A 25,286-nucleotide genomic window follows, 5' to 3' on the forward strand; every position below is an offset into this window, starting at 1 on the left:
ACTTCCCTATATATGAACTTTGTGTTTTTAATGGCTCCTACTATAACTTAGGAAGTATTGTCCGTATAGTTCTCTAGTTTCACACTGTTTTGTAAAGATGAAAATATGTATTTTAATACGAATCTATTCTCGATTATACCTGTAGAGCCAGGTGCAGTGACACACACCTGTAAGCCCAGCTACTTGGCTACTGAGGCAGGAGGATCTCAAGTGCAAGGCCAGCTTCAGCAGTTTAGCAAGACTTTGTCTCAAAAAATTTAAAAAGGGCTGGGGATGTGGCTCAAGCGGTAGCGCGCTCACCTGGCATGTGTGCGGCCCGGTTCGATCCTCAGCACCACATACAAACAAAGATGTTGTGTCCGCCGAGAACTAAAAAATAAATATTAAAAATTCTCTCTCTCTCTCTCTGCTCTCTCACTCTCTCTTTAAAAAAAATTTAAAAAGGGTTGGGGATATAGCACAGTGGTAAAGTATGCCTGGATTAAAAAAAAAAACTATACATTTTGCTATAACTTCTATTCTATTTTCTCACAAGCCATAAGTTCCTGGTTCATTATTTACTGTTCTCTTAGGATTAAACAGTTTTTGCTATACTATTTTTATTCTCTCAGATAACAATTTGTTTTCTAGTGGAATCAGTTTAGGGTTAAATAAGAAAATGAGCAGCAAAACCTAATAAAACAAAATGAATTCATTATTCCTTCCTGTGAACCTTTTATGAACCTTTCTGGCCCTTTCTTTGCATTTTACTTCTCTACTTAGGAAACTCCCATATCAAAGAGCTCAAACATAGATGCTCTGATCTTCTGTATTATCTCTACAAAGATAATTCTGACAATATAGAATTTATAAAGACTTTGGTAATAAGCATGAGAATAAGCAGGGGGTTGGGGAGTAAAGCTTAGTGGTAGAGCACTTTTCTTTAGTGCACAAGGCCCTGGGATCAATCCCCAGCACCAAACAGAAAAAAAAAAATATGTTAAGTACTCTCCCTTGCATATTCCCAGAATCTCTTTGGGAGCATCAAAAAGCCAGTTTTTAAAACATTGGTATAAATGGCTTTGTTGCATGCCTCTAGTCCCAGCGACTTGGGGGGCTGAGGTAGGAGGATCACAAGTTTGAGACCAGCTTCGGCAGCTTAGTGAGAACCTGTCTCAAAATAAAAAATAAAAAGGGCTGGGGATATGGCTCAGTAGTTAAGTGCCCCCTGCATTCAATCCCTGCTATCAAAAGTAGATAAATAAATAAGTAAGCTGAGGATGTAAGTTCAGTGATAAAGCACACCTGGGTTCAATTCTTAATAGTAGGGGGAAAATTTGATGTATATGCCTCAGCTATCTCACTACTGGGTATATATCCAAAGGAAATTAAATCATACATCAAAGCTATCTACACACCTATGTTTATTACAGAACTATTTACAATAGATGAGACAAGGAATCAGTTGAAGTGTTCATCAGTGAGTGAATGGTTAAAACAAATGTAATACATATCCACAATGAAATATCATTCAGCCATTAAAAAAGAATGAAGTCCTGTTACTTGTGGCACCATGGATGGAACATGGAGAATGTTATGGAATAAGCCAGGTACCCATATCTCACTCATATGTTGAAGCTTAAAAAGTACATTCATAGAAGTAGAGAGTAGAAGAGTGGTCACCTGAGGCCAAGAAGAGTAAGTGGAAAGGGTGATAGAGGAAGGTCAGATTAATGGGCGCCAAAATACAGTTAGGATGAATGAGTACCAGTGTTCTGCAGCACATTAGGGTGAATATAGTTGACAACAATTTATTATAACTTGTATAAAGAGCTAGAAGAAAGGAGTTCTGAAGTTCATAAGACAAAGAAATGATAAATGTTTAAGGAGGTAGAAATGATAATTACCCTGATTTGCTCATTACACATTGTATACATGTAACAAATTGCTGCACTGTACCCCTTAAATATGTATAATTTTTTAAAAGTATTTATAATCCAAATTGTCACCTAACAGATGAAGAAATTAAGGCACAGAGGAATTGAGGGACAACCAAGTATCTTTGTGTAAAGCAAACATGTAAATAACTGCTGGAGTGATGCATCCAACTCTTCTCGCTGCTTTTGTCTAAAGTTTTTCATGATGTCAAAATTTTAGAATATACTAGAGAAACTAATAAGAGTACAGCAGGGCTGGAGGGATAGCCCAGTGGTGAGGCACTTGCATAGCCTTTGTGAGGTTCTGGGGTTCTCTAGCACCACCAAAAAAAAAAAAAAGAAAAGAAAAGAAAACAAGTCAAGCTTAGCATCATCAAATTTAAATTCTAGTTTTAATATTTTGTGAACAGAATATCTGTGACATAGATTGTATAATTTTTCTGAAACCCATATTGTGTACCATAAAACAGTATTATGAAGAAGATAGCTGGTCAGCTAACCTAACCACCTACCTCTAATCTCCGTTTTGTAGTTCCCAACAACTCAGCAAATAGCCACCAATTCTTATAAAAGGGGGAACTGACTCTGAAAAGTGCTGATGAAGAAAAAGTATATTTTGAGTGAGAAATTGCATACTATACTAGAATAATCTGGTGATAAAGAAGATTAGGAATGATGAGACTCTTGAATTATACAATTCTAAAGCATTTGTATTCTAGAAGAAAGGGGCTTACCATTTGTCATAATGATTTCACAAATGTTACAGTCTCTCAATTTAATTTTTGAAACAGCTCTGTGATGTAAGTATCATGCATATTTTTGAGGGAGGGCATTGGGACTGAGGTTTAAGCAACTAATTTGTCCAGAGTCTAAGGAACCATTCATTGATTGCGTTGATTTCCTACCTCGTGCTGACAGATGGGTCCCTGCTATGACTGAATTCACTGCTGATTTAGGAGACTTACACATGGCATATGATGTAATTGGGATCCTAATCACTGTTCCTTGAAAGCCTGGTAAATCTTCACTGAGGGAGTAACACCGAGCTGAGTTTGGAAGGATGAATAGGAACTCATTAAGCACAGGAGGTGGGTAGAGACATTTCAAGAAGAGAAGGCAGTTTGCTTAGCACATGGCATATTTATGGAATGTCTCATGGATAGTATTGTCATTATAGGAGGTCATCCCCTACACTACTATCTCCTCTCCATATTCTTTATTTGGAGCAGAGGAAGGTACTAGGGACAGAACCCAGGGCCTTGCATATGCTAGGCAGACACTACCACTGAGCCATACCTTTGGCCCTGTGTATTTTTTTGTTTTCATTTTTAGAACTGGGACCTAGGAGTATGTTATCACTGAAATACATCCTCAGCCCTTTTTATTTTTTTGAGACAGGATCTTGCTAAATTACTGGCCTCAAACTTGCAATCCTCCTACCTCAGCCTCCAAAATCACTGAGATTATAAGCATGCACTACCACATTCAGCAAGATTTTAGATTCCTAATTTGCTGTACTATCAATCCCCAGGGTCAGTGAATTTTCTCCATAATGCTTAATTGTCCCGATTTTTGAGTAGTTAGTACAGATGACTGACATTGTCAAGAGTTAGGGTTCCTCAGGTTTTCTGAGACCGCAGAACAAGGGGTACCAAATTGAGGTATTGCTCAAAGTGCTGGGCTGTGGAATTAAACTGGATGGGCAAGAGTGGAGCCAGAGGAGACTGATAGGGACGAAGCCAAATTTGGGGAGTTCTGAAGGATTGGAAACAGGTCCAGGAGCTAGAGAGAGAGAGAGACTGTAAACAGGTCACCTGTGAAAGGGAAAATGAAGCAACTGGAATTAAAAAGATAAGAATTTCTACTGTCATATATAACTAAAAAGAACAACAAACAAAAATTTGGTCACACAGGAGTGAGTCAGCCATCGATGATTAATGACTGTGAATAAAGACTCCATTCTTTTTATGCATCTTCTACATATTAGTTTTTCCCATGAAAAATTGAATATAGAGTGGGTTTTTTTTCATCAAGCTCTTGTACATAACTTAAAAATGTACATAACTTTAAAAAATTGTTAATTAAAGAGGTAGGTCTGGGCAGAACTGAAAAGGGTTCTTATATGCCATTCTAAGGATCTTGACCATTATCCCAAAGGAGCCATTGAAAAGTTTAAAATCAGAAAGTAACATGTTCAAAGGCACATTTCAGAAAGCATGGAGTGGAGATCTGAACCCAGTTAGGAGACTCTCAAAATCACCCAGGAAAAGGCACAATGGTGGAGAAGAAATTATAACTAGGAAAACTATTGGAATCTGGGGTTTAGAGGTTGGTTGGGTATAGAAATATAGTAGGAAGGAGACAAAGGCAATATCCAGGACTTTAGTTTTGGTGACTTTGTGGAATCTGATGGCATTCACAGAGATAGAGAATATAAGAAGAAAACAGCTTTGGGCAAAGAAGAGTTTAGTTGGGCATATATTGAGTTTGATGCAGTTCTTGGACCAGTCCTGGTAAACATCCCAATAGAGCATGTAAGACTGTAATTTAGGAAATCCTCAGCTGAAAACAGTCTATAAGTTAAATGGATTTGATGGCAATCACCCTGTTGTGACGGCACATGCCTGTAATCCCAGTGACTCCCGAGGCTGAGGCAGGAGGAAAGTTTGAGGCCAGCCTTAGCAACCTAGGGAGATCCTGTCTCAAAATTTTAAAAAAGGGCTGGGGATATGGCTCAATGATTAAGTACCCCTGGGTTTAATTCCCCAGTACTAAAAAAAAAAAGTTAAATAAAGTTCAGTATGCTATATCAATATATGCATAAGCATGCACTGACCAAATCTAGCCTCACTCTATGATGGCAGTCTTTAATCTATCCCCCAAACCTAAATAGCCTGAGAATTCCATTGAGATAATATAATAAGAATTTAAATATTACCATAAAGTGGGCCAGCTTCACAATCCCTTCAGTCATCTTCCAGTTTTATCTCAGATCACCATGGTATAATTTCTAGGAAGTTGTTGTTTTCCTCTGGTTAGAGATGTTTTACAATGGCAGGGCTGGGGATGTGGCTCAAGTGGTAGCGCGCTCGCCTGGCATGCGTGCAGCCCGGGTTCGATCCTCAGCACCACATACAAACAAAGATGTTGTGTCCGCTGAAAACTAAGAAATATTTAAAAAAAAAAGAAGGTTAGAGATGTTTTATAATGAAAATCCCTATTAAAAAGAAAATTATTAAAACTCAAACCTGTCCCTCCTTGTTTCACAAATTCTACATGGAATAGGAGGAGCCCTGAATTAGCTGAGAAAAATAGCTGAGGTCCATCACCTCCCAGAGAATCCAGCCCCAAAAGCAAAATAAACTATCAGGGCTCTCTACTGACTCTCCTGGATCAGGTGAACTGTTTACAGAGAGAAAGGTAGAAGAAAAAAAGCATGGGCACTCGTTAGGAGGTTGGTGGGCAGGAGGCATGATGTCATCTCCTAGCCTCAGATGCAGAGGGGCTTGGTGCCTTCTTCATCGGCTCAGAGGTGCCTCCCACCTGCATTGTCAATGCTGGGTGCACGCTGCTGTGGGAATTCTCCCTTTTCAGGACTTTATGCAGACAGTGCCCTTTCTACTCTCACTTATTTTGTTGTATAAAAAAACCCTTTTTCCCCCATGAATTTCATTCAAGCTTTTAAGAGATGATTATGCATTATTTGTTGATTTTTATTACTTCCACCCTCAAAAGATTAACATTCCAAGTCAGCTTACCAAGGCAGTGTACTGACTACACAGGCATTCCTTAACTGTTTTCAGACTTTCAGGCTCTGATCCTTAGAAATGTTTATTTACAGACCTCCCTCTACATCGATGTCAATACCAATTGCTGGTGAATCTGAGTCTCTGGAAGAAGACAGGAAAGGTGGAGAGACTCTCAAAGTCCATCTTGGAATAGCAGGTACGTATGCGTAGCTTACTGATTTTTTTTAATTTGTGAGAAATAGTATTACTTGATCTCCTAAAAAAATCCCAAAATTCTTCCAGATTTAAATTTGTACTTTTAAGAATCAGGAGAGTTTTAATTGTGCAATTCTTGGTAAGCCAGTACTTTATTTTGTCTAAAGTGATGTGCTTTGACAGACTGAAAAGCTAAATATTGAGTTGACACCCACCCCCCATCATGTGCCTCTCCTCCCAACAGATGCAACAGGAGACTACAGATTTTTCCCATTCCACATGCCCAACAACTTCTGCCAGTCACCTCTCAGGTGATATCAGCACATTAGGAGCTAGCAGGCAAATTCTCAGGTGTTGCTTCTCTTCCAGAAATCACTTTCCCTTACCAGTGGTTCCCAGCCCTTAGTGTGTGTCAAAATCACCTGGAGAACTTGTTAACACAGATTGCTGGCACCAGCAGCTATGCTTTTTGACTCAAATAAATATCTGGGTTGGTTCCTGAAATTTTGTATTAAAAGCAAATTCCCACGTAATGCCTATGCTACTGGTCCCTGGTCCACACTTTGAAATCTTCTCCAGGCAAACTTTCAGCAAGTCACAATCTGCTCTATGAGTTAAAAACAGGGTGGCAAGATGTGAAGTTGGCTGGAGGAGGACTTAGGAACCTCTTTCTATCATCCAAGTTATGTGAACCAGATCTATTTATTGTTTTAACAAACAGAGGGTTGGAAATGTAGATTAGTTAGTAGAGTTGCCTAGCATGCTCAAGGGAGGCCCTGGGTTGCATCCCCAGCACTGCAAAAAAGGGGGGAAAATACACATACATACAAAGAAAGAAAGAGAGAGAGAGAGAGAAAGAAAGAAAGGTGAAGTGATGAGATTAACATTTTCACTACCTTTTCAAATATGCAGTGATATAGTGTCTTACAGATAATGGTGATTGAAAGTTCCTGATCAGCAAGTCCTTTGGCTACTCTTAGACCTTTTAATAAGCTCTTTCTCTTTAGCATGTAAATGTTCTTAATTCTTTCTTACATTGAGAAAATAAACTTTAAAAACCCATTAGCCCTACATCCTTCTCTGTCTACTGCTGTGCTGTAAACTCCAGCAGGTTCGTGCTTGTCATTTTAGAGATAGATGTCTTTGTATATTTGAAGAAAGAGAGACATCATCAAGATATACATATGTATATAGATATATAGGTACACACACAAATAAATTACATATATCATTCTTGATAACCAAAAACTTCCAGAAAGAATAGACTTCTCATTAATTTCTTTTTTTTTTTTCTGTGCAATACTGGGTACTAAACCAAGAAGTGGTTTACCACTGAGCTACATCCTCAGCCCTTTTTATTTTTTGAGACAGGGTCTCATCAAGTTGCCCAGACTGGCCTCAAGTTTGCCATTCTCCTGCCTCAGCCTCCCAAGTAGCTGGGATTGCTGACATGTGCAACCATGCCCTATCTGCCCATTTATTCTTTTTATATATTTATTTATTTGGGGAGGGAGTACTGGGAATTGAACTCTGGGCATTCAACCACTGATTCATATCCCAGCCCAATTTTGTATTTTATTTAGAGACAAGGTCTTACTGAGTTGCTTAGCACCTCACTTTTGCTGAGGCCAACTTTGAACTCAAGATCCTCCTGCCTCAGCCTCCAGAGCCACTGGGATGACAGGTGTGCACCACTGTGCCCAGCCCATTTATTCTTAAACACATTTGCAATCTGACTCTTATCTTTTTCGCTTTCTTGATGATGTCTCCAGTTATACGATTGTCAAATTCTATTGTTTTTGTTGTTCTCCTCTGACTTGGCCACTTATTCTTTCTTGAAACTTTCTCTTCCTTTGGCTCCTACCTCTCTGACCTTTCCTTTTGGAACTTCTAAAGTCTTCTTTATCCTTTTCTGTCTTCCTCTTAAATATCGGTGTTCTGTTGGGTTTGGTCTCCCCTACTTAACTTTCCTGTGCAGTGTCATGAATAGCCTTGGATTTAGCTATCACACAAATATAAATATGATCATATAGGTGTTAGTTAAATTTTTTGTTTCACAAACTTATGTTGTTTCTGGACTTTCTCCCTGAATTCCCTCCTGAACTTTCCAAATGGGTTTTGGAAAAGTTCACTTCATGCCACCTGTTACATTGAAACTCATCTGTTTATCTTTCACCCCATCCAAACTTTAGGTATTTTTTATGATCTGACCTTGTCTTTGTATCCCAGCATAAGGCCAAGAACACAGTCATAATGTCATGGCTTTGAGCCTCAGCCTTCTGAGTAGCAGGGATTACAGCATGTACCACAATGCTTAGCCTTAGGCACTCTCAGGGGTCTCTAGTTTCACATCCATCACAGTCTTCCTAACTCTTCCTCCCATATTTTCTATTCCAGTTAACCTGACACAAATTTCTGCTTAGTAATTGAGTCCTGTCATTTGTGCCTGCTTAAAAAATATATACAAACATACATACCCCCACCTCCCTCCCCCACCCCTCTTTCCCCCACCCCTCTCTCTCAACTGGGTTACTGTGAAAAACCTTCACTTCTTTTTTTTTTTGATTTTTTTATTTGTTCTTTTTAGTTATATAAGAATCACGGAAGAATGTATTTTGACATATTATACATACATGGAGTATCACTTCCCACCTTTGTGGTTGTACATGATGTGGAGTTACACTGGTAGTATATTCATATATGAATACAGAAAAGCTATGTCCAATTCATTCTCTTTCTTTCCTATTTCTATCCTCCCTCCCATCCCCTCACTCCCCTGGTCCAAGTGTGAACCTTCCCCTCTTCCCTCTCCCTGGCCTATTGTGAGTCAGCATCTGCACATCAGAGAGAACATTTGGCCTTTGGATTTTTGGAATTGGCTTATTTCACTTAGCATGATAGTCTCCAGTTCCTTCCATTTAACTGCAAATGTCATAATTTCATTTTTCTTTATGGATGAGTTATATTCCATTGTGTATATATCACATTTTCTTTATCCATTCATCTGTTGAAGGGCACCTAGGTTGGTTCCATAGCTTAGCTAGTATGAATTGTGCTGATATAAACGTTGATGTGGCTGCGTCACTATAGTATGCTGATTTTAAGTCCTTTTGAGAAGTGGGATAACCAGGTTAAAAGGTGCTTTAGTTCCAAGGAAAACCTTCACTTCTTCATCCTCTGTTCATTCTGTTCCCCAGTAATCTTCTTAGAATGTGGATTGGTCAGTCATACTCTTGCTTTGAGCCATTAAATGGTTTGCTTCATAAACTCACAGGAAGTCCTTCAGCTTATCTCTTCAGCCTCTTTTCCCTTCAGTCCTCAACCCCTCTACTCTTTGCCAACTTTACCAAACCATTTTCTTCTCTACAAGCAAGGTAGATGCCTTTCCCTCCTCATCTACCTGAGGGACTTTGAGACATTGTTAAAGGCTTAGTTAGCCTCTGTGAGCTCTTTCCACTGTAACCAGGTGATGTTATGTGCACTGTCCTTTAGAGCTCTTAACAGCTTCTTTGGGGTGCTTGTATTTTAGTGCTTATAGCATTGTTTTCTGTTTGCTTCTACCTCTAAACTCTGAACATGTATTTTGTCTTATTTATTTTATACCTTTGTACTCTCTATACCTTGGGCACCTGACTTGGTAAGAAATTAATAAATATTTATTTATTTTTTATTTTTATTTTTTAAAAGAGAGAGAGAATTTTTTTAATATTTATTTATTTTTTAGTTTTCGGCAGACACAACATCTTTGTTTGTATGTGGTGCTGAGGATCAAACCCAGGCCGCACACATGCCAGGCAAGCGCACTACCCCTTGAGCCACATCCCCAGCCCAATAAATATTTATTGAACAAATAAATTTTTAAAACCAGGAGATAAATGGATGAGTTACAATCTGAGTAGTTTGGGCTCTATATAATTCTCACTATGAACCAGCTCTATAAATGTGTTCTGTTGGAGTTAACCTTTGGGATTAGGACTGGTGCAGAGATAGATGCTCTTATGCTTGCAATCTGTCCAGAAATGAGTAACCTTCGCAGATGGCCAGGTCACTCCAGTAGCTTACTTATTTGGCAGCATTTGTTGGTCCAACTGTGTACAATATCATTTATAGAACTGCTGCTATAATTACTATGTTACTCAATTGCTTTCCTTCTGCTTCTAATTTAAAAACAGTTCTAGTTTCCAAATATTTCATCCTAATGAAAATGGTCACAGTTCTGCATTCAGTGGGAGAAGTCTGTTTCTGGAAGGACCTAATTGGCATCTGGAATATGCATGTGATCAGGGAACTACTAGGAAACAGTTTGAGCAATGCTTTTTTGTACATTTACTTTGAAACTGAGTACTGTAATCAATTTTGTAAGAACTTTCCATGCTGCATTAAGCCATAGATGTGATGCAAATTATAACCTAGCACTAGCAACACTAACATTAAAGTAATAAAGTGTTCTTTACTTTAAGGCCATGATACATTTTTAAAGAAGCAAGATTTCCTCAAAAACCACTCACTCTAAATCTGGCAATTTTGTGAGAACTTAAAGGAATAAACTTGATTCATTTTTATTAAAGAAGTACTGAACACAAGTTATAATATTTTTTAAATATGTTTTTAGTTGTAGATGAACACACAGTGTCTTTATTTTTATGTGGTGCTGAGAAGCAAACCCCAGTGCTTCACACATGCAAGGCAAGTGCTTTACCACTGAGCTGCAGCCCCAGCCCAAGTTATAATATTTTTAAGATAGCATGCTGCTAAATATTGTGAAATATACTATGAACTAAGATATTTTATTTGTAAGATTTTTTAAAATTTTCTTGCAATGTGGTTGTACCGATTTAAAGAGATCTCTGTCACTTTATAACTTATTTTTCTTGAAAATGAACTTAACAGCTTATAAAATCTGAACATTAGAATATTTAATTTTTGGTAGTAATAACATCATGTTATGACTTATTGCAGATCTTTCAGCAAAAAGTGCCTCTGTTCCAGATGAACTTGGTGCCTGTGGACATTCCAGAACATCAAGCTATGCAAGCCAGCAGTCAAAAGTATCAGGTAGAAGCTAGCAGTGAAGTTGAATCCCTTATTTCTTATTCCTAAAAGGATCTGAAACTGCTGTTTTGTGGGAGAAGGGTGTTAAGTATTTTGTGGGAGAAGGGTGTTAGATTACAGTATGTCTGACATTAGTATTATATCCAAAGTGATTTTTTTCTCTGACAGGGTATAGCACATGTCACTCCCGGTCATCAAGTTTCTCTGAGCTCTGCCACAGGAGAAATACCTCAGTGGGAAGTACATCAACAGGAATTGAAAGTATTCTAGAGCCATGTGATGAAATTGAGCAAAAAATAGCTGAGCCAAATCTTGATGCAGCTGATAAAGAAGATGTAGCCTACGAAAAACTCAACAGGTATCCTTTTAGTTTAAAGATAAATTTAAATTTAAAAACAAAAAACTTGGGGCTGGGGATGTGGCTCAGCGGTAGCGCGCTCGTCTGGCATGCGTGCGGCCCGGGTTCGATCCTCAGCACCACATACCAACAAAGATGTTGTGTCCGCCGAGAACTAAAAAAATAAATATTAAAAAATATTCTCTCTCTCTCTCTCTCTCTCTCTCTCTCTCTCTCTCTCTCTCTCTCTCTCTCTCTAAAAAAATAAATAAATAAATAAAAACAAAAAACTTTGCCTAGCACTTGCCTAGCATGTGTGAGGCTCTGGGTTTATTCCCTAGTACCACAAAAAGAAAAGAAGAAAAAAGTATTTTTATAAAATAACGGATAAAAAAGAAAAAAAACCTGTAATTCTTTTTGAAGATGCCCAATGAACCAGGATTCTGTAGAATCTCAGATGAAGCGAGTTGATGACACCAGAGTGGATGCAGATGATATTGTGGAAAAAATATTACAAAGTCAAGACTTCAGCCTAGATTCCAGTGCAGAAGGTATGTAGAGAACTGTTAAGTATAGAGTTCTGTAACCCAGGTTTGTACAATCCATGTGATCAACAGGAAAGTGGTAATACATCATGGCACTGCTACGCACTTGTAAAAGAAATTTGATGCTCATAAAATCTCAAGATAACTTTGTAGCTTATTTATTTCTGAGAATGGATATTGAGTTTGGAAAAGAAACAAACTTTAATTAAAAGTGATTAATCTTAGCGGGGCTGTCATTCGGTGAAAGAGCAGTTACTTAGCCTTTGTGAGGTCCTGGGTTCAATTTTTAGCACCCCAAAAAAACAAAAAGAAATTCTAAAGAATATTTGTATTTTAAAATTATGTTTCTGCATCTGCCATGTTCATATATCTTACAATAGAGATCTACATCTGTGTCTGTGGTAGTACTTCAAGTCACAGGATTTGGAAAGTTGGGCTAGTGGTTTTGAACAATAGGGAATAACATAGTCCTTCAATCCCTCCTTAGTGTTTTCCCTAAACTGTAAATTTATGCGCCATGAATTTGAAAAGTGGAATTACTCAGATGAAGTTACTCAGATGGTGTGTATAGAGCACACTTAACAATGGACTTAGTTCCATTGTGTAATGGGTTGTAAAGAGAAACAATTAAACCTTGTGAAAAATTGTAGGAAAGACTGTCTTCTTTACTCAGTTAAAAGAAAAAGAGTTGAAGGGAAGTTGATCAGAAGTAACTATTAGAATAGCTTTTAAATTGCCATGTACATAATTGTTTTTGAGTTTTTGATTATTTTAATAAATAAATATGAATTTTGAATTACTAAAATATGAATATTATTTGGCAGTAGCCTAATAAGTATCCATTTAACAAAATTTTAAATGTATATTGCAGAAGAAGGACTGAGGTTATTTGTGGGTCCTGGAGGAAGTACAACCTTTGGCAGTCATCATCTTCCAAACAGGTATGTAGTCCAAATAGTACCTTATTAAAATACAGACTTAACTTTTAAAAAATGCTCGAGTGGAGGACAAAGGTTGCAAATTTTTTATTAGACTGAGGCTATACAATACTAATATTAGTGATTGCATGAGAAGAGTTAACAGTTCTTGGTGTAGTTCTCACTCTTCTTATTCAGGATGTGTTTGACATTATATTTTATAAATTTGATAATTTCCTTAGATGTATTTTTAGAGTATATTAGTAAAGGACTAGTAGAGTACCCAGACAAGTTGCAATATAAAAAAATTATTTAGAAAAGAATCTTAGTCTAATATTTTATTTTTGTTTTGGTTGGTTTTTCTGTATTGGAGATTGAAATTGCATGTTTTTTCCACTAAGCTACATCCCAAGTTCTTTCTCTTCCTCCCTTTCTGCAGTGCTGGGGATCAAATCCAGAGCCTAGCACATGCTAGGCAAGTCCTATACCACTGAGTTATACCCCCAGCCTGCAATCCATTTTATTTTTTATTTTGAGACAGGGTCACACTAATTGGCCTAGAATTTGGCAATTCTCTTGCTTCAGCTTCCTGAAGAGTTCACAGGTGTGTGCCACTGTCCCCACCTCTTGGTCCAGTATTATAGACAGAACAAAGTAAAACCATATTTCCAGCCAGTGGCCTATCCTTTTTTATTTAATTTTTTCTTTTTAGTTATACATGTAGAATGAATGTATTTTGACATTATACATAACATAGAATATAACTCCCCATTCTTGTGGTTGAACGTGATATGGAGTTTCACTGATCATGTATTCATGTATGAACATAGGAAAGTTATGTCCCATTCATTCTGCTGTCTTTCCTTTTCCTATCCCCTCTCTATTCCCTTCAGTCCCCTTTGTCTAATCCTCTGAACTTCTATTCTTCCAGCATCCACATATCATAAAGAACATTTGACCTTTAGTTTTCAGTGACCTTTCTGTTATGTGCAGTTAAGCACCCACCCAGCAACATAAGCTAATAACTAACTTTTCTTGTGCTCTCCTTTCTTACTGCTAGAGTCTAACATACGTTCCAAGTTAATTTCTAAAGCCAGGTGCAATGGCACACGTCTCTAATTCCATTGACTAGAGAGGCTGAGGCAGGAGAACTGCACCTTCCAGATCAGCATAAGCAATTAAGCCTCAGCAACTTAGTGAGACCCTATCTCAAAAGATAAAAAGGGCTGGGACTAACAGAGATATGAAAAATTGTGGTATATATGTGTAATAAAAATTTTAATGCCAAAAAAACACAAAGTACATGTATAATACATGAATTGGTGTGAACATACTTTATATACAAAGATAAAAATTATGCTCTATATGTATAATAAAAATTGTAATGCATTCCACTGTCATATCTTTAAAAAAATAAAATCAATTCAAAAAAAAAAAGGGCTGGGGCTATAGCTCCTTAGTAAAGTGCCCCCCACCCACTGGATTCACTCTGCAGCTACCAAAAAAAAAAATATCTGAAAACCAAATATCATTTTGGTAGTTATTCAGATTCAGATGGAGAAAAGTTACCTGCCAGACCTACCACCCTGATTCTCAATATAAGTTGAGTATTCCGTGTCCAAAATACTTAGGACCAGAAGTGTTTCAGATTTCAGATTTTTAAGTTTTGGAATATTTACACTGACATCACCAGTTGAGCTCCAAAATCTGAAACTTTTAAGCAAAATGCCATCCTCAAAAAGTTTCAGATTTTGAAACATGTTACATTTTCAGATTAGCGATAATCAGTCTATACTTCAGAATGGTAAGTACAGCTGTCAAGAACACCTTAGGAATTTTGTTTATTTATCTTTTATGTGGTGCTGAGGATCGAACCCAGTGCCTCATATGTGCGAGGCAAGTGCTCTGCCACTGAGCCACAACCTCAGCCCACCTTAGGAATTTTGATTGTCCTCTTCCTCACATCCCTTCTGTGCACCCCGGCACTGTTTCTATGTAATATTTATGTACAGCTTACACACAACAGAGTAAATCAGAGTTGCAGGGGTATGGGAGTGCCTAGGCCAAGACATTTGTTTTATTATTTCATGCTCAAAATCTGAAAGAATTTTTAGTTCATTTCTTGTACGAGTATTCATTTTAATGAGTATCTCCTATGTGTCCAGCACATTATAGAGCCCAAAGGATACAAAATAGTGTCTAATAGCAAATACCTACATCATTAACTAGAGTCATATATGGTAGGTAGGAAAGAAAGAAACATAAAGATGCTATGAAGAAGTAATTTTTAAAATATTTTTAGTTGTAAATGGACATAATACATTTATTATTTTTATGTGGTGCTGAGGATCTAACCCTCACATGTGCTAGGAAGGACTCTACCACTGAGCTACAGCCCCAGCCCTGAAGAAGTAATTTGAAAAGCAGTTTATAACGGATATAGCACAAGTTAGACCTTTAATTAATCTTCATGACTTATCCACTCATTAAATTTAGTTAACTTTTGGACCTGCTTGTGGATAAGGATACAAGGAGGAAAGACCCAGCTCTTACCCTCAGCCAGCGGATGGTCCTAGCACATGGAGTTGGCACCTCAGCCAGTGGACCAAATTACTATTGCCTGTTTTTGTAAAGCAAGTGTCATTGGAACACAACCATGCCTGGTTACATATATACTATCTGTGACTGCTTTGATGCTGTAACAGCAGAATCGCATAGTATAGCAGAAACCATGTGGCCCACAAAGCCCAAACTATTTATATCAGGTAAGATAGACAAACTATAAATAGTGGAGGGAACTCAGAGAGAACAGCAAAGGGACTCAGATGGAGAAACTCCCTGGAAGAGCTGACACTTGAAGAGGGTCTTTGGGAGAATAAATATAAGTGGGTTTTTTAAATATTTATTTATTTATCTTTAGTTTTTTTTTTTAAGGTGGACACATTATTTTTGTTTTTATGTGGTGCTGAGGATCAAACCCAGTGCCTCATGCATGCTAGGCGAGCGCTCTACCACTGAGCCACAACCCCAACCCATAAGTAGGGGTTTATCAGGCAAATTCAGGGAAGATAGATATTCCTGGTAATAGGAGCAAATAAAATGAATTTATAGGCATTATAATTATACAATACTTATTATAGGTAAAATTGAGTATTTATTAGTTATGTGCCAGGCATAAGCACATACATATTTGTATCATATTCATTTCTTATAGTATCTCTTTAAGTGCACACAACACACTATAATTAGTTATTTAAAACATGGAAATAGATGCACAACTATAATCACAGCTGCTTTGGAGGCTGAGGCAGGAGGATTGCAAATTCAAGGTCAAGCTGGGCAACTTAGTGAGAGCCTGTCTCAAAATAAAATTGAAAAAGAAGGGGGCTAGGGATGTAACTCATTGCTCTCCCACCTTGGGGTTTGATCACTAGCACCACCAAAAAAAAAAAAAAAGACTGAAATTCAAGACCAGCATCAGTAACGTAGAAGAACCCTATCTCAAAATTTAAAGAAGAGCTGAGGGTGCTCAGTGGTAGAGCGTCACTGGGTTCAATCCCACTACAAAAATAAAATAAGGAGACAAAGATACAAAGAAGTAGAGATCATTTGCCCAAGGCCATAAACTAGTTGAGTGGTGAAACCAAGGCTCAAGATTCATGTCTCTTTCAATCCAAAGCCCATCACACTTAATCACTTTGACCTTACCAGCTTCTAAATAATATGACCTAGTTAGAGAATTGCCTAAAATATTTCTTCCCAGAATGGGTCATGTGAAAGTAATTTTGAGGACATAAGGTTGGTTGAAAAGTATCTTTAAGCCCAGTAATAAAGGCCTCAGTTGATATAATGAAGAGTTTATTCTTCCTCATATCTACAGTAGGAGCCATTGGTGATTCTTGCATGGAAATGAGCTATCAGAATGGCATTTTAGAAAAGTGACCATAATTTTGTCAGAGCAAATAAAGATACATCAAATACTTTCAATATGTGCTATTAGTATTATTGTTATTCAGAGAAAAGAAAGATGAATTTTGGTTGAGAGATCATCTAAAACTTAGGATACAAAAACACTTATTTAGTAAAGAAGCTGATTCTGGTTCCCACCCCCTTTTCAAATGAATGCTAGAATAATCACCTGGGGCCCGGGGTTGTAGCTCAGTAGTAGACTATTTGCCTAGCATGTACAAGGCCCTGGGTTTGATCCCTAGCACTACTAATAACAAAAATATGAAAAAAAAATAAACAAAAATCATCCAATGCATGAAAGCCTGAAGTGTTCATTAGGTGTCAAAGTAAATGGTTCATATGACATGCCACAGAAACACCAAAGAACATCAGAGAGAATATGTCATGGTGAAAGATAATGGGCCACAGAGGCAGATAGACATGGGTTTCATTTCTGGATTAGCTATTATGACTCAGCTTAGCTATGATCTTGGTTAACCACATCTCTCACTTGCTACCAGAAAGAGCACTGCATCAGTAGGGTTAACATCACAGGCTCAGGAGTTGGGCTGCTTAGTTTAGTACCAAAGTGTGTCTTTGAAAGTCATTTCTCTTTACATTTCCTCACCATAAAATGCTGCTAATGGAAACTATCTCATAAGAATAATAAGGTTAAAATTAAATGAGGTAAGATATGTACACGCTTATAACAATATCTGGTATGCAATAAGCATTCAATCACTTTATATACACTAATTGAAGATCTGTTGCAGAGTTAATTCTGGAGATTAAGCTATTTGAAGTGCCCAGCATGCTGCTTATACACATAGGCTCTCAATAGATAATGGGTATTTATTTATCAGAGAAGTTAACGTGTCAGCGTTAGATCTGTTCTGTGAGATAAACTATGGTGGTACAAATGAAACCAGAATCATTTACCTAGGTGCAGAAGAGAATGGAGAGAACACAGCAACAAGCCATACAGATTTGGTGAGGGCTTTCAGCAAGTAACCTGTCTGAAGTCTAGTGGATACTGATTGCCTGCACAGGGTTTCTTATAGGGTCCTGCTTGATCAACTTTATTTTCTAAAAAGAAGTCTGCTTTGATTTCATTTTTATTCTTTTGTATGTTGTCTTTTATCTCTGCTTTTAAGATTTCCTCTTTTCACTACTCTTAACAGTTTGATTATGATATGCCTTGATGTATTTCTCTCTGTATCTATTCTGCCTGAGATTCATTAAGCTTCTTGGATCTCTGGACTTATAGTTTTTATTAAATCTGAAAATTCTCCTACTCTTCCTTCGGGTATTCTAACCTTCAAATTCTGTCCACCGGCTTTTCTGAGCCCTGACCTCCTACTCCTCCACTCAGACCACCAAGTTGTTAGGTCCTCCCTCTCTGCAGATTAGGGAGATCCTGAAGCAAACTGCTTCAGGTAGCAAGTTGGGGCCATTGTAGGACTTTCTTCACTGATTTCCTTTTTACTGGGAAAAAAGTCTTGCACTGCCTGTTGTCCAGTGTGTGCAAACTATCATTTTCTATGTTCTATTGAGTTTATAATTATTCAAGGCAGGAAAGAAACCTTGGTTCCTATTATTCCATTATGGCCAGAGCAGAGCATACTTAAAAGGACATCTCAAAGACAGGTTCCTTCAAATTACAATTGTCTGCTGGGGCTAAGGTTGTGGCTCAATGGTAGAGTGCTTGCCTAGCACGTGGGAGGCTTTGTGTTCCATCCATAGCACTACATGCAAATAAATAAATAAATAAGATTATGATTGTAGCCTGTGAGTTGTTTGTTTTCCTCTTTAAGCAGTGCTGGGGATTGAACCCAAGGCCTCACACATGCTAGACAAACATGCTACCACTGAGCTAAATCCACAGCACACAAATTCTGATCATCTATGGCTACAAATGGATATTCATTGGTTCTCATTTGAGGATGGTCCCATCATTTCTTCTGTGCAGTGAATCTGTTTTAATTTTTGGTGGGGGATGAGGTGCCAGGGATTGTACTCAGGGGGCACTCGACCACTGAGCCACATCCCTAAACCTATTTTGTATTTTATTTAGAGACAGGGTCTCACTGAGTTGCTTAGCACCTTGCTTTTGCTGAGGCTGGCTTTGGACTCGCAATCTTCCTGTCTCAGCCTCCCTAGCTGCTGGGATTATAGCTGTGCGCCACCAAACCCAGCTGTGCAATAAATTTGTAAGAACCCTCAGCAGTCAGCTTAGAAGTCCAACTCAGTTCATGATGTACTAGTAACCACTAACTTATTGCCATCTTTTAAAATTTTCTCTTAAAATGCCATTAAGCATCCAGTGCCAGGATGTACACCTAAAATCCCAGCTATTTGACACACTAAGGCAGGAGAATCCCAATTTCTAGGCCAAGTTGGCAACTTAGGAAGACCCTATACCAAAAACAAAAATTTTAAATGTCTAGAGCACATGTAGCTCATTGGTACAGTACTTGTTGAGCAAAAATGAGGCCCTGAGTTCATTCCCCAGATCTACCAAAAAAAAAAAAAATGACATATATGTATTAACTAAAACAATTCTCTAGCCAGTTCTGGGGCATGCTCCTGTACTCTCAGCTGCTCAGGAGGCTGAGGCAAGGAGGACTGTTTGAACCCAAAAGTTCAACGACATAGTGAGACTTGGGCTCAATAAGAAAACCACACTACTATAACAACTAAAGACTATCATCATTAACTGAGTGCAAGGCCTGATGCACTGCTGAAGTCTCTTATACTCCTGGATGAATTGACTTTTTAGCATTTGTATATAAACATGTTTGAAGAGAATATTCCTTGTAGCAGTTTGTTGATAGGTCAAGAATTGTGTTATTAGATTATTGTGGAAATAAGTAGGAAGATCAAGGCCTAGACTAACCCAATGTATTAATTATAAACATTTACTCTTTCAAGTATTTTCTACTTGTGATACCTTTTAACCTTGTCGAAATGAAATCTAGTAGAAAACTGTTCAGTGCATTCTCTCTCAATTTCAAACACTTCAGCACAACATTTTGAAGGTTTTATTCCCCCTGCTGTTCTAGGGTGGGGTCTGGAGCTTATGAACAAGTTGTGATCAAACGCTAGCAGTCAAGCCGGAGATCTGAAGCTTCCCTGTGGATTTAAAGTGTGGGCAGTTGATGTATGGAGGCATTTTAGTCGAGCACTTAAAAGGAATCTGTGAACCTCATCTGTCAAGAAGAAAGCCAATGCTGATTTCGTCTCCAAAAGCGCCCACCTTCCCCACCCAGTGAGAAGGAACATCTGAATGGTATTCTCAAGGCAGTGTGCCAGAGTGTGCCTTGGAGGTGCACTGCTCCTGTGGCCACTGCACATGACAGTGAAAAACTGTTCTTTCTTTCAAAATACCCAATGGGAAAACAGCACTAGATATGTCTGAGTATAATTTTAGTATTCAAGAGTAAAATCTGTGATAGAGGTGCTCAATAGATTGGGCTGTATGTTTTTTATTTTAATTTTACATTTTAGATATAAGTGAATATAATTTAAATTTAAACCCTATAAATTCTGTCAAGATAGTTATTAAGTCCTCTTAAGGAAATATTCCATATTATACTACCTAAGGTATTATACTGTTTATTAACTCATTTTGATGCAATAATTGATATAAAGTGTGGGTGTTCATGCTTTGGGAAAATGTTTTACTACAATAACATAAAATGCTTAAAATTATTATAAATATATCAGTCATAAATCAAATGACAAGTGTGTTTTAAGTCTGAGGTAGGTAAATGGATCTGATGTTGTTATTATGTGGTATATAGTATTGTTATTTGTCATTAACATTAGATGAGCTGCAGAATCCCCACTAGCACTATACGTGAAGATTTAAAATAAGCTTAATATTCAATGTGTTAGGCCACCATAAGGCACCCAAACAGAAGAACTATTTTAATTCACTGAATTAAGACCTGCTGGTTTCAACAGTCAAAATTTACAACATGAGGAAAATTGTGATATGATCTGAAACAGAGCATCCCTTTCTATGAAAATTCAGGCTTGTCCAAAGCTGAAACTTAACTCTGACATGGTAGTGGGTAGAAAATAGGAAACAGCTACTTAACATTACTGAGCTAAAGGATTGGTAGTTTTCCATTTTAGCTTCCTAAGGTCAGATATTATGTTTTCTTTTTTACTATATCAAAAATTAATTGTTTTGAGGCAAGAGTAGACTTGTACATCAAATATGGCTTTAAAATATGAATATCTTGTCTGGTTTCAGTTTCACAGCACAGCATATAAACTTTAGAGGTTTTCTGCTCTAATATGACCGTCTCCATGTGGAAAGATCAAAACCTTCTTGGAATCAAATAAAAACTCAGTCACTGAAGAAAAACAGATTCCTTAGAACCATTGATGTCCCAGTCCTTAATTTCGAAATCATGTTCAAGAAAGAAAATGTCAGAATAAAACTGGTCTAGCTTTCATGTTGGCAAAATATCCAAATTTAAAGGTTTGGAAAAAAACAGAAAAGTTCATGTTACGAACTTTTTTTTTTTAATTTCAAAGATTGGGTATCCCATATTAATAAATTTTTACAAATAGATTCTGAAATTTTTAAAATATTCTGAATTCTTAAATTATTTAGAATATTTTGTATGTTGAAAAGGTTTTATAAGTCCAATATGTTTTTTATTTTTTAAGATATATTTTGAAGGCCATGTGCGGTAGCACACGCCTGTAATCCCAGCAACTCAAGAGGCAAAACCAGGAGGATCCCAAGTTCAAGGCCAGCCTCAGCAATTTAGCAAGGCCCTAAACAATTTGAGAGACCCTGTCTCAAAAAATAAAAAGGACTGGGGATGTAGCTCAGTGGTTAAGCACCCTGGGTTCAATCCCTAGTATCAAAAAATAAAATATATATATATTGAAGAAAAACCATTGACCTGAATATTTTAGTGAAATTATGCTTGGTTAGTTTTCTTAGTCCAAATAAAGAAAATGATTTATTAAGAGGTAAAGACTCCACTGTTCTATACAACTACAGTGCACTGGTTTTTAAAAATGTGGAAAGAAAAATCCAAAGCAACAGTGACTGTGAAACTAAGCAAAAAGGAAGAAAGACTGGTCTGTCTTCAAGTGAACTGATCCTTATTACATATTATGGAAAGAAGCAAAGTTTTAGAGATAGGAAGATAGAAGATATTGTTTAAAGAGATATTTATTATGACATTTTTTAAAACATATTTTTCTATTTTCAAAATATTGTTTCTAGGCTATATTTTTATTGGCATTTTGGCAGATGATTTTGCAGTTTTAAAAATGATAAAACTAGATTATAAGCATGGTTCAGTGAGGATACTCCTCAGACCTGTAAAAGGTGCTTTAGTCAGGGCAGTGCCCTTGTCTTACTCATCCCTGGCTGCCCCTGGCCTTGTCTCTATTCAGATTAGTTCTTGGTATTTAAAATGGTACAGAATGCTTTTTTTTTTTTTAAATGAAATGTGAAGAGATTTTAAAAGCATGAAAATCATGCATTTATAATTTTAGCAGCCACCAAACCCATCTTGATTTATATAGTAGTAAACATAAAAAAAAATAATAAGCAGAAACATTAGTTAAGAAGTTAAGAGGGGAAAAAAATCTTAATGGCCATGACCTTTGCAGTCAAAGTCTGGATTCATTTTATTTATTCTCATACTCCATTGGAATACTTTGCATTCAAATTTTGCTACAGTCCTATCAGAATATTTATTAAGGGTTGTTAAGAGTTAAGTGCCTTCCTTAGTACTATAGTTTATCTTTCCCTAAAACTTGTATTGTTAATCTCTTAACCATGGAGCTATTGGAAAAAAAAAAAAGCTGCTTATTAAATACGAAGTCCTGGGCTGAGGATGTAGCTCAGTGGTTCAGTGGTAGAGAATTTGCAAGTCCCTGGTTTCAATCCCCAGGGCTGGGAGAGTGGGGGTGGGCGATATATATAAAGAAATAGATTTTGTGTGTATATGATATCTATATCTATCTATCTATCTATATGATATATACTTATATATACACACACACAAAGTCCACTTTTTAAGTTTAGATAATTGGACTTAGAAACTTTTGATTTTGTTTTAATAAAATGGATTTTGAAAAGTAGATTCTTAATAAATTAATTTTTAAATATTAAAGTCAAACTTCTAATAGCCCAGTGTTTCATAATTTGCAAATATGTAATACATTTTCTAGTTCTGTCCTAGAGAAAAAGACTAATGGCAGTTTAAAGCTACATGTTTGGGATGAGATAAATAAGAGTCTCAAATACCTTGTTGAGAAGCATGCACAGGCCAGTTAGTTGAACTGATGTTGACTGAGGCAGACAGGATATGAAGGAAGGGTAGCACAGGGCAGAGAAGGCCCTGGGCCATCAGTTTACACTTTAAAGGTTGACTCCCTTTCGTAGTCTTCTGTGTAAAGGTTTCTGTGTACAAACAACTAGTGTACATTAGTATTTATGATCTGAAAGTCTTGACCAATAATTCTAAACTCCACCTTCCCATTCCAGCATAAAATTATCAGAATAATATCCAAATTAGATTCTTCTATATATGCTTTTTTGAACAAAACTGTGAGCCACAAATGTTGACCATTAGCTCTTTTGTTGCTGCAAGGAAAAAATAATCTTCAACTTGCCTCTGTTCAAAATGTATTCAAATTCAGGCAGGAATGAGTTTTAATAACTTAAAGATCCCAGAGTAATTTTAGACTTTCAGGTTTCCATGCTAACTAAACGGCTTTGCAAGCTATAAAATATTTCAATGCTCTGAAGTGCTCTGAAGTATTAGGCTTACAGTATGACAAATCCATAACAAATCTCTGAGAGACAGACTGGGCTCATATGATGGGGTTGCATTCTATTTTCTTAACAAGGCTTTAATTTGGGAAGTTCTGAAGTTATGCTTGGTCAGTTCTCTTAGATGGTACGTCATGTGAATATAATCAAGTATAGTAGTTGAAATGATAAGCCACTGTTCATATGTTGGCTTAGGTACTATGCATAATGTTAATAGCTGAGATGTTCAAAAATATAAAACATAAAGGGTAAAATATTCCTGCATTAAGCCTATTTTAAGACTGCCCTGAAAATAAAGGCCTTGTTCTCTTAAATATGTGATTTTCATAAGATAATGTATACATACTGTATTTTAAATGGTCGTGTGGGTGGTCTTCCCATGTGACAAAGCTGATAAAATTTTTAATTTACATATAATGTATTCTGCATTTTCAAATGTTTATTTATGTATATAACAGAAAATTCTGTAGCTGATATTCATTGACCAAATCCCACACAAGGGAAGGCATTTTAGAGTATATACAAATTTTATTGTTTTTTTGGAAATAGATCTTATTTGGGGATCACTTTCCTCTTGTGTGTTTATTTGACCCTTTGGTTGATTACCTACAACTTGTATTAACTTCCAATCAATCAATTTATGGAAAATGCTATTGGTGGCAGGGGACTGGCTCAGTGATAGAGCACTTACTTAGTATGCACAAGGCCATGGGTTTAATCCCCAGCACCACCAAAAAAAAAAAAAGGTTATTGAAGTGATTCCATCAGTATGCTAATACTTGGAGAATGAACTTCATATTTATATATTTCCTTGTTTCAAACTGTACAATGATAATCCAGGCAATGTTTCTTTTTTTAACAAAAACATTTATTTGTAAAATGTTTGTAATGTATAAGATGAATCTCATACATGTTCAATAAAATATATATATCTTAAAAGTTTAGCTGTTCTTTTAAAATTAATATTCTGTCATAAAACTGTGCCAAGGTAAGAAAATAAATAGAAATATAACTTTCTTGACTATATAGTATCTGACTTTAACAGCTCCAGTGGAGACATCTGTCCGAACCGTGGGGCAGCCCATGGAGTGGCATGGGCTTTGCTGAGACAAACCTGAATCTGAATGCAAAGGAAGGAGATAATACAACTGACTCTGTCAGATTGTGATGAAGAGCATGAGTTAAGAGTATGCTGAAAAATTGAAAACAAATTTAAAAAGAAAAAAAAATTCCATTTAGTAGGCTGAGGTGTTTGTTTTATTGCTTTTGTTTTGGGTACTGGGAATTGAACCCTGGGGGTGCTCTACCACTGAGCAATCTCTCTAACCCTTTTTATTTTTCTAGACAGGATCTCACTAAGTTGCCTAGGTTAGCCACAAACTTGTAGTCCTCCTGCCTCAGCCTCCCAAGTCGTTGGGATTACAGGCATGTGCCACCATGACCAGCTCACTCAGTATTTTATCAAATCAAAAATAGCTTTTTAGCATCTACCTGCATATAGTAATTCTCATGTTGGTGGTTCTTATATTAGTGATTCACAAGTAGTGTGAATTAATATTTATGATTTGAAAATCATAATCATTTGGGCACACAAATGGTTACTAAATGTGCTACTAATAGAATTTAAGATCAACACTTAAGAGATTTAGTGTCACCCATATCCTTGTCAGCTTTTCTTCCCTTTAATTACAGATTGGTGGTCTTCCGTGGACAGCACAGATTATGGAAGGTTATATGATTAACATAAAGTACCATGTTTATTGGCAGAAGCTGGTAGGTTGTGGGCACCAGGAGAGACCTTCCAAACCCCTCC

At 36.9% G+C, this 25,286-nt stretch overlaps 1 protein-coding gene across 1 annotated transcript in view; it reads left to right on the forward strand.

Annotated features, from left to right (window-relative positions):
* Window positions 1-24,308, forward strand: part of Eeig2 (EEIG family member 2) — an 80,188-nt gene extending 55,880 nt beyond the window's left edge. Inside the window, exons 6-11 of the mRNA XM_026402808.2 lie at window positions 5,758-5,861; window positions 10,820-10,915; window positions 11,081-11,270; window positions 11,673-11,800; window positions 12,666-12,735; window positions 19,722-24,308. Coding sequence (XP_026258593.2) covers window positions 5,758-5,861; window positions 10,820-10,915; window positions 11,081-11,270; window positions 11,673-11,800; window positions 12,666-12,735; window positions 19,722-19,764 — 631 coding nt within the window. The 3' untranslated portion in view covers window positions 19,765-24,308. The remainder of the gene's footprint in view (window positions 1-5,757; window positions 5,862-10,819; window positions 10,916-11,080; window positions 11,271-11,672; window positions 11,801-12,665; window positions 12,736-19,721) is intronic.
* The last annotated feature ends 978 nt before the right edge of the window (window positions 24,309-25,286 follow it).

The sequence above is a fragment of the Urocitellus parryii genome, chromosome 11 (genome assembly GCF_045843805.1).
Source record: "Urocitellus parryii isolate mUroPar1 chromosome 11, mUroPar1.hap1, whole genome shotgun sequence".
In the NCBI taxonomy this organism is placed as follows: domain Eukaryota; kingdom Metazoa; phylum Chordata; class Mammalia; order Rodentia; family Sciuridae; genus Urocitellus; species Urocitellus parryii.